Below are 17,061 nucleotides of genomic sequence, written 5' to 3'. Positions count from 1 at the left end.
GCCCACCTGAAAAAAGAAAAGCCCAGCACCCAAGGCTTTCCATGGCTCCAGGCTGTGACACAGTGACTCTCTGCGGTCATCCATGTGCAAGGTCCCAGACTTCAGAATTTGTTTAGACTGAGCCAGATGATGCTGACAAAATAACCCTCAGGTGTAAAAAAAGGGGGGATCTGAAAACTGCACATACACAAATCTAATAATGAAATAAGAGCGTTGCTGCTAGTTGCTAAAATTAGTCTTTGTTACCAGTTTTGGAAACAGTTCTTATTGTTGCTGCATTAGCAAAGGGACCAAAGACATTGAAAACAGCAATGCTGCTGGCTATCACAAGGCAAAAAGCGAAACATGCTGTTAGATTGCATGCTATAAATACACACATGTACTAATTTTTGATATAAACACAGTGGCATGTTGGACTTAAGCTGGCCATTATTTAAAAATACTGCGTGGAATAACTTCTGTTCTTGATTTTATCTGTTACACAAGTAGACTCAAAGCCTCTGCATTTCCTCTTCACCACCGGAATTGTGATAAGACCCAGAATTTTAGCTACCCCAGCTTTTCTATTTCAATCCTGGTAACTTTAAATTGTGCTATTACAGTAAGACCAGAAACCATTTCTCCCTCTGCCTTATTTTGGTTGTTCTGGGGCACATTCTGCCCTGTAATTGATAGAGTTTAAAAATAAATCTAGTTTGGCCTTTTCAAACATAAAAATATTTTCTTGAGAAGAAAGTGTAGGTTTCTTTTACAGAGAAAGTAAATATTAGTGACCTTTGTGAAACAAATAGGTTCAAAGTAGTAGAGGGGTAAATATTTTTCCATGTGTTAATGCTGCATTTCAATTTTCTTGCCAGGCCTGTAACAGCATTAAAGCTTTTCTTTCCATCGCTTACACCACACAAAGGCGCACCTTCGCCAAGCTCTAGTGCTAATTTTGAGCTAAAATGTCTTCATATGACTTAGCTGCATGCTCCTCATTAAAGCCTTCAGGCACCATGCGGATATAAACATTTGGAAGAGCCTCCTGAGACCCCTAGCATCCATCCCCGCAGCACAGCAGGTCAGAGCATTGCTGGAGTGCACAGATCTAGCAACAGCGGGGAATGAGGTGGAAAGGGGGACTTCACTATGAAAACCAGAAGTATTTAAACAATATTTTTATTACTATGCCTAGTATGAGCAGAATGTAATAAAAAAACATGAAGGTTAAACCTTGTTAGATAACACTTGCTTTGATGGTAGTTCATCTGCTGGGTGGAGCATGCCTGAAGCTGTTCTGAGCACAGCACTGCCCAGCCGTGCCGCTAAGGATGCCAGGGTGCAGCCAGGGCAAGGGTTTGCCTCTGATTTGTGGCACTGCAAGATCACGATGCTGCTTGAGGGATAATCCCGTCAATGCCTTTCTGCGCCAGGTTAAGAGCTCTCACCAGGCTCCCAGGAGCATCCGTGCCCTTGTGCAGTGAGCAGCATCAGCTCACTGCCAATCCAGCTGAAAGCCATGAAAACCATGTGGTCCGCTTGAGCCAACACAGGGCAAGAAGCAAGAACACATGGCTTGTGCAGAGGAGCCACAAGCCCTCTGCTTAGCCGGGCTCAGCTTTACTTTGACTCAAGTGAATCCATGCAGCACATAGACAGGTCTTGCTGTGAGGCCAGTGAGAGCAAGATCCTGGTTTAGGGGATCTGTGTTTCCCCTTCAAAGCGTTTATTTTTCAGGTACAGGGCCGTACAACCAATCTTCTAATCTAGGGGCTCAAGGCTGGGTACCCAAGGCTGCTGTCTAAGCCCTGGGAGATACAGCAGGATGGAACATTGAGCTCAGCCACCAGTCCTGACAGCGTGCAAGCACCACACGGAAAGAGGCACCCACACACACAGCCAGTTCCTGCTCTGGTTTCCTCTGATACGCTACAAAAGCCTGTAGGATGCACGCCTGGGTGACTTTAAAGAAATCTACGCATTTATCGTGTTTTACTACATCTGACAGTAAAGTCATGCCCACGCACGTATTCAAAAATGTCTGACAAGTAACTTTTTATCTGCCTGTCTTTTGTAGGCGAGTTTTGTCCACCCGATTTGGAGGGACCAACCCACGGACGGAAGAACGAGCAGCCAGAATGCAGAATTACCCAGCGACTAGGTAAACAACACGCTTCAGGGCCTCCCAATTCCGAAACGACCGAACTCCGAGCAAACGGGAGAGCGGCGGCCGGCCGGCAGCAGCCCCAGCCCCTCAGCCCCGCGGCCTGGGCGGGCTGAGGGGAGGCCGGGCGGGCAGCGAGAGGCCGACAGCGCTTCTCCTCACGGGACGCTTCCAACATGGTCGTGACGACGGCAGACAACTCTGTCTGATCAAAAAGATTAAAATTTGTCAAAGAAAACAAAAAAAAGACTAAAGTTACCAGACAGCCCCCAACAGGCAACGCCACTACCAGGAGCTCGCCGGCTGTGCCTGCGCATGCGCGACCCACCTCCGTGAAGGGGCGGGAGAGGGTCCCCCAACATACACACACAGAGCCGGCACCGGCTCTTGCGATTGGTTGGCGCCCTCCCCTTCTTCCCGCCCCCGGGGGAGCCACCACCCTCGCTATTGGCCCCGCGGTCCGGCGGCGCCTGGCGATTGGCTCCGATGGCGTTGCGGGCCGACGGCGCTGCGGGGCGGGGTGGCCCGGCCTTCGCCGTGAGGTGCGGGAGGGCCCCGGCCGCCGCCGCCGCTTCCGGGTCCGTGGTGAAGCCGCCGCGGAGGGCGATGGCGTAAGTGCAGAGGGAGGGGGAGCATCGGGCGGGGATTGCTGTTCCCACCGGGCTAGGCCCGCTTGAACGCGGTGCGGCGGCCGGTGCGGAGGGATTGGCCCCGCCGCCGTCCCTGGGCCTGTCAGGCCGCGCCGCCGGCGGCCTCCGTGAGGGAAAAGCCCGCCAGTGGGGTGACTGTGAGGGGCCGGGTGGTGGCAGCGGGCCGCCGTGCCAGGGGGCCACGCCTCCGGTGCTGAGGGGGAGGTGATCATCGCCTGCTGCCTCCTCCGCGTTGCGTTACCGGTACCGGCGTGGCCCCCTTCCTCCACCTACTGTCCTTGGAAGCGGTGTGAGAGGAACCCCCTCCGGTTTTACGGGTTCCTGTCTTTTTTTTCTCTTTGCGTCCGTCTTTTGTAGGTTAACGCCGTGCAGAAAGGGTGTAAGGTCAGAGGACAGGAGTTCAGGCGCTTCCAGTTTTGTTTTTGGCCTGCGAGGAAAGTTTCGCTCTTCCCTTTCCCTGGCCGGTGAAAGACGGTCTCTGCCGGTGGCCGAGGCCCTTAGAGGGATTTAATGCACACACACGCACTGATTTAACACAAAGTGCACCTGCTTTTTGGTGTGTCTAAAGCTGTGATGATAATGTGCTTGCATGTCATATTGTCAATAGAAAAAAAATCTGATGTAATTTATTAATATAACACGCTTTAACATGTTAACATGGTGGAGGTGTAGCTTAAAGATCAGAATATAGCTAGTATCCCGGTCATAATCTATGCCTGGATTTGATTCCCCTCTTAAGACACATTTCCATAGCAGCCTTCACTAAACTTTGTGAAAACTTCCAACCTTGGAAGTTTACTGCAACAGATGTATCTCTGTATATAATTTGATCAGGTTTAATATGAAAAAGACCAATATTGTTGCCAAGGAAGTTCTTCTGTTGTGTCATTTAATTAGTTAATTCTACTTTTCTGGCTTTTCTTATTGTAGCAGAGCAGGTTTTTTCCCAGTTTTCATGTGCAAAACAATGACCAGATAAACAATAGGGCCAGAAATTTTGGCAATTGAGAAGAAAAACTGGAGCGTAGCGGGGAGTAGTCCTCTTGTTGTAAAACTACGTTAATAAGTTTTTTCAAATAATCATTGGTAAAAACAGTATTAAGGTCTGATTAGGCAGTTGGTAATAAATTGATGTTCAGGGATGTTTGCTTAGGATCATGGCCTGAATTTGCACAATTTGACAGTGTCTTTGAAAAAATTAATGCAAGAGGTGATTTTGGTCTTCGTGAATTGCCTCGGATTGATTGGGTGGAGATTCTTGCACGTCTGGAACTTGTCTAAGGAGCGCTCTCATCCTTACGTATGGCATGCTGAAGTAACTCACCCCTTTTGGGCATGCTGTTAGAAAACTTTGGCATGTGAAATGTGCATCAGCTGCTCTTTGGTAATTGCCCTTTTGCATAATTTTATCCTGTGGGAAATGGGCAAGAGTTTCTTGCTCTTCATTAGCAGTGTGCAGAGTTATCCTGTGTTTACGGTGGTGTTGAGATACTCCACCTCTTGCTAGTAACTTCTTATCTTCCCCTATAACATCTTATAGCACGTGTTGCTGTGCCAAAATCTTTGGATTGACTGTGGACTGGGATAGACACTAATAAAGACCTATATGTAGTTCACTTAAGGATGATGGTATATGTACCCACAAGACTGATTTTCAGTTTGATTTCTGGCAGATTTACCCCTTTCTACAGATTGTGGTGGTGTGTCAGAGGAGAAATTTAGACGAAGTACTTCTGGAAAATTTTATGCATAAGATGTAGAAGACTCAATTTCATAGAGTATTTCAGAGGTACAATGGTGTAGTTGAAATTAAAAAAAGGGAGGGGGGAAAAAAGGAAGTCATGCCCTTGTTGTTGAGACCAGCCCCAAAAAGGAGTAATTTTTTTTTTTTTTCCTAAATGGAGGACTGTGCATAAGGGAAATTCTTATTTATTTCTATTGTTATGGACCTTTAGGTTCTGTTGTTTGGAGGTTTTTTTTTTTGTTTGTTTTGTCCTTTTTTCCTTCTGCAGCATCAAAAGCTGGCAATGTAAGCAGGAAAGCAACCCTCTCCCCTGAACAAATTTGGGAGGTGAGGTTAAACAATAGATTTTTTTTTATTTTTTAAAAATTAAAATTAAATGAACAGTCATCCAGAGTTCAGTTAGGCATTTCTAGGCTAGCAGTTGAGTGATGCAAGGAGTACTGTATGTTGATTGCCGTAGCAGGAGTTTGTCTTATTTCTTCTGTATTAAAACTAATGTCTTGTGCTATGAAAAACAAATAAATAAAAATATTTTTCTTCTGCTGTCTTCGACGCTGAATCAGTAAATATTAGACTTTTAGTCTGTGGGGTTTTTTTTCCCCCTCCTGCTCTCAGAAGGGTGTTAATCTTTATTTATTAATTTACTGTAGGTGCTTCTCTAGTGGTTTCTATTTCTCTGTTAGGTAAAATAAATCTCATCAGGTAGGTTACTGTAAGAATGATTTTTATCTGGTATCTTACAGTTCCTTTGAATATACTTTAATTTTTATTTAATTAATTTTTAAGTAAACATGTTATTTACTAACTTAGGCTACTGCAGTGCAAATTATGTTTAACTAAGGCTGTCCACACACCGGTTTAACTAGGTGTGACTCTCTTCTGTGCTCTGTTTTTAGTGCAGCTGTTTCCGCTGGAGGTTGTAGCAAGATTTCATTAGTATAATTAAAGCAGTAGTTTAGTTTGTTTACAGTTTACTGCTATTTTTACTTCAAGCACTAGCAGAGGGGGGAGAAACTAGGTGTGAATCCTAGTTCTTTTTGTAAAAAAAAAAAAAAATAAAAATTGCTAATCTTTAATCTGGTATAAGGTGTTGAGCCAGTGCAATGTCAGATGGCAGAATTACTGTGTGGGTGCTGTCATTGAGCTTATTCTTCTGTGTATGTGTGTTTTTTGAGAACAACTTCCCTTCTCTTCCTTCCTCTTTCCCTTGCTTGTTGATTAAAGAACAGCTGAACTTCCTAGGCTGTGCTGGGCCGGGTTTGAAGTCTTCGGACCTAGCTGGAGCGTTTTGGGAAAGACGCCAAAGTTGGCAGCTTTTTGTTTTGTGAAATGTGCCTAATGTGCGTCTGGGTGCTGACAGAGTCATGATACTTTCAGAGGAAAATGCAGTGGAGTGGTGTTTACATTTGTGAGGCTCCTTTCTAATATTATTTAATTATCTAAAGCTCTGATTTCATAGCAGCTGTTGCTGGAGACCCTTTGAAAGAAAATGATGGGGTGGGTAGGGTGCAAAAATGCCACTTCTTCACTTTTCTCTCAGGAACCATTGTGGGCCTGGCTCCTTTACTGGAGTTGTGAAGCATCTGGGCGTATTATCTACATTCATTTATTTAGACTAAGAGGAATTACCTCCTGTTGTTTAATGTGTCATTTTGGGTGTAATTGTGACTTTGCTGTCTTGTAATTGCTGTACAAGTTGGGAGTTGAGTATCCTTAGAATGCTAGTTAAACTCTAATAACATCAATTAACATAAATTTGCTAAGTGCTTGATTTCTGCAAAGATCTGAGGAATATATCTGACAAATTTAAACTCCTGGTTTATTCCCTTCATGAATTCTAGTAATAATAAGGGTATTGGCAATATCCATTAATTCCCTACCCCTTTCATAACTGTATAAAAGTGTTTCTTCTCAATGTCATGAAATGCTTGGGATTTTTCCCCACCTTCGGATACCAGTTTTATTTGGCTATTTCTACAAGGTGTGCCAGAAGAAGAGTGTTACAAAGGATGTGATAAACAGACAGTTCTTTCTCCTTCTTTTGTGCAGCCCTAGACCCACATTACCCCAATGCTCTTGGGCACTGGATAAAATGTCTGTTGCCTTCCTCCTCAGCTATAGGTACAGGACAGACCTTTTATGGGTGGATTGTTGCTCCCTAGGGTGCAGCTGCCTCTGCCAAGCAACTGCACTCTGGTGACCGAGAGCCTGGTGACCAGGCTTCTGTTGTAGTATTTTTTTGTGTCAACTCTTTCATATATGCATGCTTGCTATAAATTTTTAATGACTTTGTTCAAGCAGAGGTTTGTTAACAGTGTTAAGTGTTAATGTGTCAGGCTGAGGTTAAAAGTAGTTTGCCTATTTGATGCCACTGAAATGTATTTCTAAAGATATGAAGCAGCTTTTGAGTATTTGGCTTTTTAGGGACAGAATATTTGCTGTGAAAATTGGATTGAGTTTGGAATACTGGAAGCAGGCTGGAAATGAAGTGCATCCCTGCAGGATTGTAACATCACTTGCATCTTCTTACTACTGAGAAAAATGGATTAATATGTGACACAAGTAATTAAATAAATTTTTTTTAGAGTGTCCGTGAAGTATGTGTTTTTGCTCTAAAGAAAGCCTGTCTGACCAGGAGGAGGAAATCTACAGCAATATCTAACTGTCACATCTTCAAGCCAGTCCACTGTCTGCTCTGAACACACTAAGTGCTCTAAACATGCACAACCTGAAAAGCAGGCCCAAAGTATTTCAGTTTGGGCATCATAAATAAAGGATTTAGCCTTTATCTCTCCTTGCTTCAGATATCTCATTTGCAGAAAGAAGACTACATAACCCCTGAGAGGACCGCTGTGAAGATAAATATGAGTAGTGGGATTCTGACACTTGAGTGCTACAGAATCCTCCTCTTCTCCTGTCCTCCTCCCAGGAGAAAGCTAATACATTTTGTATGTATTAACATGTTATGTGGTAAATGAGAGCCACGAGTGACATACTGAAGATGTCATAAAGATATGCTTTAAAAAAAAATAAAAATGTGGGGGGGAAGCAAATAAACCAAAACACTTGTTAACACTTTCCGATTACGTTCTGGTATGTTAACTGAAGTACAGACCCTGAAAAAAAAAATAAGTAAGTGCAGAGAGGCAAACATGAAGTTCTGGGTTTCTTTTCCTCTTTGGTGTGTTTTCTTTCTTATATTAGCGGAGCTGGTAAGAGTTTCTCACACAGACTTATATCTCATCCTTCAGAAAGTTGTCTCATAAGATTTGAAAGGATACTGTTACTTCAGAAGAACAGAGTAGCAGTATGAATGTAAATTACAAGTTAATCAGCCTATGGGTAGGTGTTCCTGGAGAGCGTAACAGTTGATCTTTTGTCTGATTGCAAAGTAATTTTGCCCCTAGGAACAAATGTAACAAAGGGTGGATGAGTGCAGGCAGCTGAGAGGTATGCAGGATTTAAATGACAGAATCACAGAATTTTCGTGGTTGGAAAGGACCTCTGAGATCACCGAGTCCAACTATACACACACAAAAGACCCCCACAATCTCTGCCACTAGGGCATGCCATATCTACATGCTTTTTAAATACCTCCAAGGATGGTGACTCCACCACCTTCCTGGGCAGGCTGTTCCAGTGCCTGACCACTCTCGGTAAAGTAATTCTTCCTAATAGCTAATCTAAACCTCCCCTGCCGCAACTTCAGACCATTTCCTATGGTTCTGTCATTATGCCCTTGGGGGAAGAGGCCAAATGTATGGATACAGTAGGTAGGGCATGGAAGATGAAGGCAGATAGGTGCAGGACTGTTCACAGAAAGTGCTGGTTACTGCAGGTAGCTAAGATCTGTCCTGAAAAGATTGCATCTCTTCCTCCTAATGATTATGATGATGCAGATCCTGCCTCCATCATTCATGCTGTATAAATGCACAAGGACATTGTAAACAGGGTGTACTACTTAAGTCTCTACGTGCATCCTCTTTCTATTGCACTAATTCATATGGCCAAAATTGCTTTGTGATCTAAATGGATTAAGCACCTGCTTCCTTGGAGACACATACTGACAACCCACATCTAGTGCAGGTATTGCTGCTGCTTGTTTCTGGGTGGTTACACTTTCATTGCCATCATCCTCTTCCTCAGGTGACTTGATCAAGGATGAAAGGTGCCTGTCAGTGGTGCAGGGTGTTAAAGGTTCAGCTGTGGAGCTCCAAAATGATGTGTTAACACATGATGACTGATGGTGAATGCCTGTGTTTATTTGCATGTGAATAGCAAATGTATTCCAGACTTCCAACGACATCCAGTTTATGGTTAGGGATAGTGGTAACAATAAATGATGAAGATGGTCTTTATTTAAATAAGTAACTATCAGGATCCCATGCTATGGAGTCTCTGGGTTGTCTTGCTGCAGTCCTACTCAGAGCATAATGATGTTTAATGTCCTGTCCCAGTGTCACGTAACACTGGGTGATAATTTCTTAGGAAAAAACCACTGGTTACTTATTGAGGGGTTAAATAGAGGTAGTGTTCATTAAGGTGGTAGGTGGTCCTCGCCAATTAACAGCACTTCCACGGTGGTCTTGCTCAGAAAAGAGTTGTCCCTTGCTAAGAAAGGGAAAAAACCCAAAGTTGTTTCTTCCTTTATGCTGAAAGTGTTCATTTTGGTTTCTCCAGCTACCCTGTCATTCACGGGTTAAAGGCTCTTAGAGGCTGCCCGCAGAGGCATCATCTGCTGCATAATACAAGTTGACATGTGGCTTTTTTATTAAGGTACTGTGAATGTCTTAAAGCAAATCACGGTGCCATTATGTGATTTAATTTGCTGTTGTAATATCCCTTCTAAAACAAGGGCTTCTTTTTTTAAAGTGTGTGTATGTGTGTGTGGTGCTTATTATCCCTCTTTGCAGGGGAGCAAAGTTAGTAGTTTCTTTATCATCACTACTGGAAGCGTTTCCTGGTGTTTTGGTGTTGAAGGGGTTTTTGTTGTTTTTTTCTTTCTTTCTGTTTATTGCTTTCATGTGTTTTTTCCTCCCCATTCTATTTCTTCTTAGAGTAGAGTTAGCAAACAAATCATTAGCACTTATTCTTGGGACTGTACTCCTATTTTAGGTCAAAACATAGGCTTTTAGTTCATGGTACTGTATTTACCCAAATGTAGGGGAGAAACAAGTGCATTAAAGGCAGTTTTTTGTCAACTTCTCCTTCCAGATTTTGTTTTCAAGTTAATAATAACAAGAAGTAGTATGGATATTACGGGAAAAATTGTTAGTTTTATTGCTAACACTTCTAAATATTGACTTTTCCAAAGATGTCACATTGCTCAAAAACTAAGATCTTACCATTACTTAGGTTTATGTTCTAGAGCTCTTGATGGAGAGCATCAAAGACTTAATTAAAAAAAAAAGGAAATAAAGCCTCATTTTTTTGAGGTTTGAATACTGACAGGGTTGACAGGTTGCCAGAAGGTGGAAGGTATTAAAAAAAAAAGGCAGAATTAATGCTTATCTTTCTGTAAGAAGGCTTGACAGATAACATCCAAGGGAGAAAACTTCAAATGAAGCTAATGCGAGTAAAATACTGCTGTGTAATTACTTACGTTACTGAGTTGAGCTACTCCCTGTTAATCACACTTAATTAATATAACTCGGTTGCAAGATGACTTATAGGTGGTTTGAATAAGTATGTAAGATCGTAAGGACTGGTTTTCCGCTCTCTGTAAGAGAGAGCTTGTGTAGTCGCTTTTTAATACAATGAAGCAAATCCATCCTAAAGAAAGAGAATTAATGGATGCAGTGGATTAGGAGGTTACGGGAATTTTCCGTAGTTCCTGAAAGTGTCTACTTCGGCCTTTCCTTCTGCAGGGGCAGAGGGTTCAGTCTCATATTGTCTCATAATCACCTTTTTAATGTTAGAAGGCTTAATGTATTAAGCCTATTACTGTTACAGTACAACAGTTTTATAAATTTATTTGCTGTTATATGCTGTACAAGCCATTCGAGGTACTAAATTTGGAGACCATATTCTGGCATTCTGTTGATCTGTAATCTGTTTTAGGGAGGCACGTGCCTGGAAGCTCCATTTGTTTCAGCAGAGGTGAGTGAAAGTGTTTCTGGAGCTCTAGAGTAGAAGAAAGGGTAACCGAGAATCATGAAGATGTTATTGAAGGAATAAAACAAGTAAATTCATATTTGTGTGAAACAGACTGTTAGAGATTATTTAAAATACTCATTTTTTTTTTTTCCAAACTGTGCTGCGCTTATTACTCATTTTGGTTTTGATGTTGGTTTTTTTTGCTTTCAGTTCTATAGGTGCCGGTGCAAAAACAATTTAGCAATGGATCAAAGAAAAAATGATAGTTTTGTCCCAAGTATCACGCAGTTGGAAGACTTCCTAACAGAACATGACTCCAATGTTGTTTGGCTGTTAGTAGGTAAGGTGAATCTATTCCGTTTTGTTTAAATGTTTTTTTTGTGAGCACTTTTAAACATGCTTTTCTAGATGCTGGCATACCAATATTGAATTTCTTACCAAATTACATCAAAACATTGAAAATAAATTTTTATTTGTCATACAACTGTTTAGTGAGATATGGCAATTCTACTTAAGTAATTCAGAAGGAAAAAAAAATAGTACTATTTCCAATTCTAATGGTGCTGTAACACTTGGGAGATAAGTCCAGTGTGTAAGGGACGGTGCTCTACAGCTGCGGCTCTGCAAAATAACTCAGTCAGATCTTCTCCCCATGAAAGAAGTTTTTTTCTAACACCAAAGTAATCTAGTGATTAACTGTGATACCATAACAAAAGATTAGCATTGTAGCATGTCAGGCAGATACAATAACTTCATTGCACCAATGTGTACATATCTGCCCTTTAATATGGTATAGTTTGAATAGTGATATAAAGACTATTGTGTTTAATGACATAAATTCTAGAATAAATTGTGTGCCACAAATAAGCCTTTAGGCCAAACCGTCGTGTACTTGGTTAAGGTCTGTTCCTGTAAATGTGCCTGACTTAAGTATGCTATTATTTTTTTATAACACTACTGCTATTGTTTATATTTGTGTGTAGGTAATTCTATGTGCCAGGGGAGGTTCAGATTGGATATCAGGAAAAATTTTTACACTGAAAGGGTTATTAAGCATTGGAATGGACTGCCCAGGGCAGTGGTTGAGGCACCATCCCTGGAGGTGTTTAAAAGTTGGGTTGACTTAGTGCTTAGTGACATGGTTTAGTGATGGCTTTTTTATCAGAGTTAGGTTGATGGTTGGCCTAGATGATCTTAAAGGTCCCTTCCAACCCAGACAATTCTATGATTCTATGATTTTCTGAATCTACAAACAGATGAGTCAGGGACAGCAAAATAAAAATTAAGTTATATGGAGGTCCAGATGAGAGTTCTAGAAGTGTGTGATGAATTTGGACTTTTCCAAAGGTAGATAATACCTGCTTTTCAGCCTTGATTCTTAGATCTGGAGTGAGCACAGGAAAAATAATGTTATTATTTGATTTCTGGGAAGTTAAAGTTTGTCTGGCTATTGATGTACTCGAATTATTTTTCAGTAGTCCAAACTGAATGAAAAGAACATAGGCCAATTAGCCGAGGGTGCTTTCTGAATATTATTTATTTTACTTTTAATATGTTGACATGGAAAGTTTGTACTTAAGATGAAATTTTGAGTGTAATCAGGATGAAAATAAGGGAACTCACTATGCTGATAGTTGCTTATGGTAAAATGTGGAACAGATGCAGAACAGATCTCAAAAATCTGTCTCCGAAAGCTTTTACTTGAGACTTAGAGATGTTCGGGTCTTTCACCAAAGAATAAAAGTGTCAGTTTGCAGCCTGCAGAATTTTCTTTCTGTTGTTTCCCTTCTCTGCACTGGATTCTTAGAGCAAACTATTAGTAATTCTATTTGGAAAGTGTGTAGGATATAAGCAATTCCATGTAAGAGCTATAATTTACACCAAAAGCTTTGCTTAGCTTTCTTATTTGCCTTCATATATTAAACTTACAAATTTCTGTTCACAGAATGGTGGCTGGAACTTCAAGAAATAATAGTCTATCCCCTTTTTCTATGGGCAGAATGATTTATATACAATTACGCAATTTTGGGGAGCTGCTGATCTCTTTAATCATAAGAAACCACCTGGTATTCTAGAAAAAAAAAATGACACAACAGAAAAAGCTGGGTAGCCTCCTGTTATTATGAGGTTTGGATAGAAACATATTGAAGTAATATTTATTAACTGACCCAGTTTAAACCAGCCGTGCCTCCTTTGCTTTCACTTGCTGACCTATGGCATCCTGTTATAAGAGAATAAAAAAAGACGTCAACAGTTTCTTTTCCTGAATCCAGAAGCAGCTAACTATTGATCCCAACAAAAGAGGTGATGAATTCTAAAAATGAATGTGCTCCTCAAGGAGCTGTTGCTCAATTCTGGAATACTTCCTAAAAATCACATACAGTAAAAGTTTCCAAATGTAATTTCCAAAATGTAGTTTGAGTGAAGAGGCTTTTAAAATCAAGAATATAGTAATGAGATTAATAGAGTTTATGGCATCTGTTACTTAATAGCAGAGACTAAGTTTGGCGAGGGAAAAGAAAAGGCTACAATTTGTGGCAGAGGGTGAGACTAGTGGTAAAGGCAGTGGATTAGGACCATAGTGCCTGGAAACTGCACTGGTTTGCTGATTTTTCTCAGTACATGTCACCTTAAGAGGGTACCTTCTTGGTTTTAGGTATCTAGAAGTTAAGTGTATAGTTGAACTTTAATCTCCATTTACCTTTTATTACTGGAAAGAGACCCTTTGGGGGTGAGTCATTCTGTCTTTCTCCCTACTTTGATAGAGGATCATCAGTGAGTAGTTTACTCATGTGAAAGCAAGGGGAGGTAAATGCTGTCATTGGAGCGTGCCTTCACCGAGTGCAAAGAGCAGTTTCTTTCCTGGGGTGTAGCTTTAACCCTTTCTACCTTGTTCCTTTGTAATCACCCCCACAAATTTGATTTGATTTACATGTCAAGCAGCTTACCTGCCTGAGTGTATGAGCTACTTGAATTTTGGCCACACTGATTCCATTTTCCAGTAAGGAAAAGACAAAGTCATGCAAGTCTTTGTCTTCTGCCTTCTCCTTATCTTTCAACAAAGCACAGGCATTGTTACAAAGCAGTGAAGTAATTTTTTGTGGGTTGTATTTGGTTGGGGTTTTTTGGGTTTTTGGTTTTTTTGAGTAATAATCTGAACTCTCTGCAGAGTATAAGTGTGGTACCGATATGCCTTTCTACACTTCGAATTTCCCGTAAAAGGCACAATAAATCTGAGTTTTTCAGCATGAAGAGTATACATAAAAGAAAAACCTCTTTTACAAAGTTCAGTTAGTATAATGAGTAGAGATACCTCAAATACAAAAAATGCTTTCTTTCCTACTCTGTTTTGGATGAAACTGAATGGTAATTATCAGTAAAGGGAATTAGAACTAGTCCATTCCCTGGGAGTCCCATTCCTTTTTGGGTTTGTCCTTCTGGAAGCTTTGAGAACCCTTGTAGTTAGAAATAGGTTACTACTTCTTAATCAACTAAAGTAAAATTTACTTTGGGGATTAGCAGACCTAATTTTTTCAAATTCCATGCTTGAACTGTTGACAGATTTCTTCTAAGCCAAATACTGGTATGTTTCTCTCTGGATACAACAACTTAGGAAAAGATTTCAGATGTGGCAGTGTTGTTTCCTGTGCTAAGATATGAAAGACTAGAAATTTAAGTTAATGTTCATGGTTTGGAGAAGGGTGGAGAAGTAATGCAGGATGACTTTTGTGGCATTATTTTTTTGGGGTGTTTTGAAATAATGCATGTTATGATTTGATCTATGAAATTTAACTTCTTGGATGATAAGGACTGTAATGAAATATGTGGTGCCTTTTGCAGGTCCCCAGAGGACAGGGTTTTTTGTATTAGGGAATAGGAAAGCAGTGAAGAGTCGATATTTTTCTGAATTCCCCGTTTCCCCTTCTTTTTTTCTCACCATCTGTTCACACCCTTTTCACACCATCTCTCTGAAAACAGCCATTAAAGCATCCCATCAATTTCAAAATGTTTTGGAGAGTAGGAAGAACACTGTTGTGCTTTATAGTCTTAATAGGTAAGGCTTTTATCTAGGTCAGCATACTTTTAAAAATATTTTAATTCATTTTAATCTTTCAACAGCGACAATATTGTCTTGTGGATGGATTATCTACCTAACTTATTATAATTCCCGGAACATTGGACTCATTTTAACGTTGGTTCTTAACAGATTATATAAACATGGCTACATCCATATTGGTAAGTTCTGATTACTGTAATGCTGCTGTTTATCTACTGCTTTTTATTATACCTCAATTTGCTAAAAACGCAAAGTAAAATCAAAGTGTTCTTTTGTTATAGTAATTTGAAAATGATCATGGGTTTAATTTAAGAAGAAAAGAAGTTCAATATCATGCTTTAGGGGATGATTCTTGGTGTAGGAAGAAAAACACCCCCTTTTTTCATTGAAGTGTCTCATTATTTTATATTACAGTTCACTTGAGGGTTTTTTAATTTTAAGTTGAGTTTACTTTTTTTGTTTAGTTTGTGTACTTTCTGTACTTTAAATCTGTACATTTTCCATTACCTCTTTTTCAAAGCTCTGTAATCATAATGGTTAGTGTCATAGAATCATAGGATAGTTTGGCTTGGAAGGGACCTTTAAAGGCCATCTAGTCCAACCCCCCTGCAATGAGCAGGGACATCTTCCACTAGACCAGGTTGCTCAGAGCCCCATCCAACCTGACCTTGAAGTTTCCAGGGATGGGGCATCGACCACCTCTCTGGACAACCTGTTCCAGTCTTTAACCACTCTCGTTGTAAAAAAATTCTTCCTCATATCTAGTCTAAATTTCTCTCTTTTAGTTTAAAGCCATTACCCCTTGTCCTTTTGCAACAGGTCCTGCTAAAATTTTGTCCCCATCTTTCCTGTAGGCCCCCTTTAGGTACTGAAAGGCTGCAGTAAGGTCTCCCTGGAGCCTTTTCTTCTCCAGGCTGAACAACCCCAATTCTCTCAGCCTGTCCTCATAGGAGAGGTGTTCCATCTCTCTTGTCATTTTTGTGGCCCTCCTCTGGACCCGCTCCAACAGGTCCATATCTTTCCTCTGCTGAGGGCTCCAGAGCTGGATGCAGTATTCCAGGTGGGGTCTCACCAGAGCGGAGTAGAGAGGAATCTAGTTTTGAGATTATCTACTCAAATCTAATTCGTAGGAATCTGGGAAATAAGCATAGTAGGCAGAATCATCTCCCTCAACCTGCTGGCCACGCTTCCTTTGATGCAGTCTAGGATGTGGTTGGCCTTCTGGGCTGTGAGTGCACATTGTTGGCCCATGTCCAGCTTTTCATCCACCAGCACCCCCAAGTCCTTCTCCTCAGGGCTGCTCTCAATCCCTTCATCCTCCAGCCTGTATGGATGCTGGGGGTTGCCCTGACCCAGGTACAGGACCTTGCACTAGGCCTTGTTGAACCTCATGAGGTTCACACAGGCCCACTTCTCAAGCTTCTCCAGGTCCCTCTGGATGGTATCCTGTCCCTCCAATGTGTCTACCATACCACCCAGCTTGCTGTCATCTGCAAACTTGCTGAGGGTGCACTCAATCCCACTGTCTGTGGCACTGAAGATATTCAACAGTACCAGTCCCAATATGGATCCCTCAGGGACACCGCTTGTCACCGATCTCTAGCTGGATGCTGAGCCGTTGACCATTACCTCTCGATGTGACCATCCAACCAATTCCTCATCCACCGAACAGTCCACCCATCACATTCATATCTCTCCTCAGTCCCCCATGGAACCTGCCTGATCTGCTTCTGAATTTGTCTCATAATTTGGTGTTAAGGGGTGCAACTTCCCACTTCCCCGCACCTTTGAGGCTGGTTTTACAGGATCTGAAGTGTGGGTAGCAACTGCTGGAGTGGGTTCAGAGGGGCACAGTAGCCTTGACTCCCTGTTGTGGCAGTGTCCTTGCTTTCTAAATAAGCCATCAGAACAACTAGTCATGTTAATCCATACTGGGACTGTAGAATTTATACTGGCTAGAACATTTGCATCACAATCCATTAACTTTTTTTTAAACATTTTTGAATAAAAGAGGTCAGTGCAAATCACTTGGGCACTCACCCACATTACAAAAATATCTGGTGCTGAGTCGCAGAGGGCTGTATCCCACAACCTCACTCTGATCGCACTTTTAATTTTCTTTCATTTACTCCTCCATGCCTTTCTCTGTCTGCTTCCCAGAGTAACAATGACTTTAGTTGTGGACTTTTTCTGCAACTATTGATCATAAATGTAGTCAAAACGCAAAAGCAAAAAATCCCACCCACACTTGCCTGCCAAAGAGACCCCTGCAATAATTTGCTTATGTCCTCAAGAATTTTAGAACTGTAATCCAAACCATCTTCAAATGCAGCTTTTTGAACAGCAATATAGATGAAAAACTTATTGG

General features: G+C 41.3%; 1 protein-coding gene across 1 annotated transcript in view; it reads left to right on the top strand.

Annotated features, from left to right (window-relative positions):
• Positions 1–2,664: 2,664 nt before the first annotated feature.
• The window catches only part of BLTP1 (bridge-like lipid transfer protein family member 1), a 120,913-nt gene continuing 106,516 nt past the window's right edge, over positions 2,665–17,061 (top strand). The window contains exons 1-3 of the mRNA XM_074154853.1: positions 2,665–2,757; positions 10,847–10,976; positions 14,756–14,872. Of these exons, the coding sequence (XP_074010954.1) occupies positions 10,880–10,976; positions 14,756–14,872 (214 nt within the window). The 5' untranslated portion in view covers positions 2,665–2,757; positions 10,847–10,879. The remainder of the gene's footprint in view (positions 2,758–10,846; positions 10,977–14,755; positions 14,873–17,061) is intronic.

The sequence above is a fragment of the Numenius arquata genome, chromosome 10 (assembly GCF_964106895.1).
Source record: "Numenius arquata chromosome 10, bNumArq3.hap1.1, whole genome shotgun sequence".
NCBI lineage: Eukaryota > Metazoa > Chordata > Aves > Charadriiformes > Scolopacidae > Numenius > Numenius arquata.
Note: the sequence above shows the minus strand (reverse complement) of the source record. Positions and strands in the feature narration are given on the sequence as shown.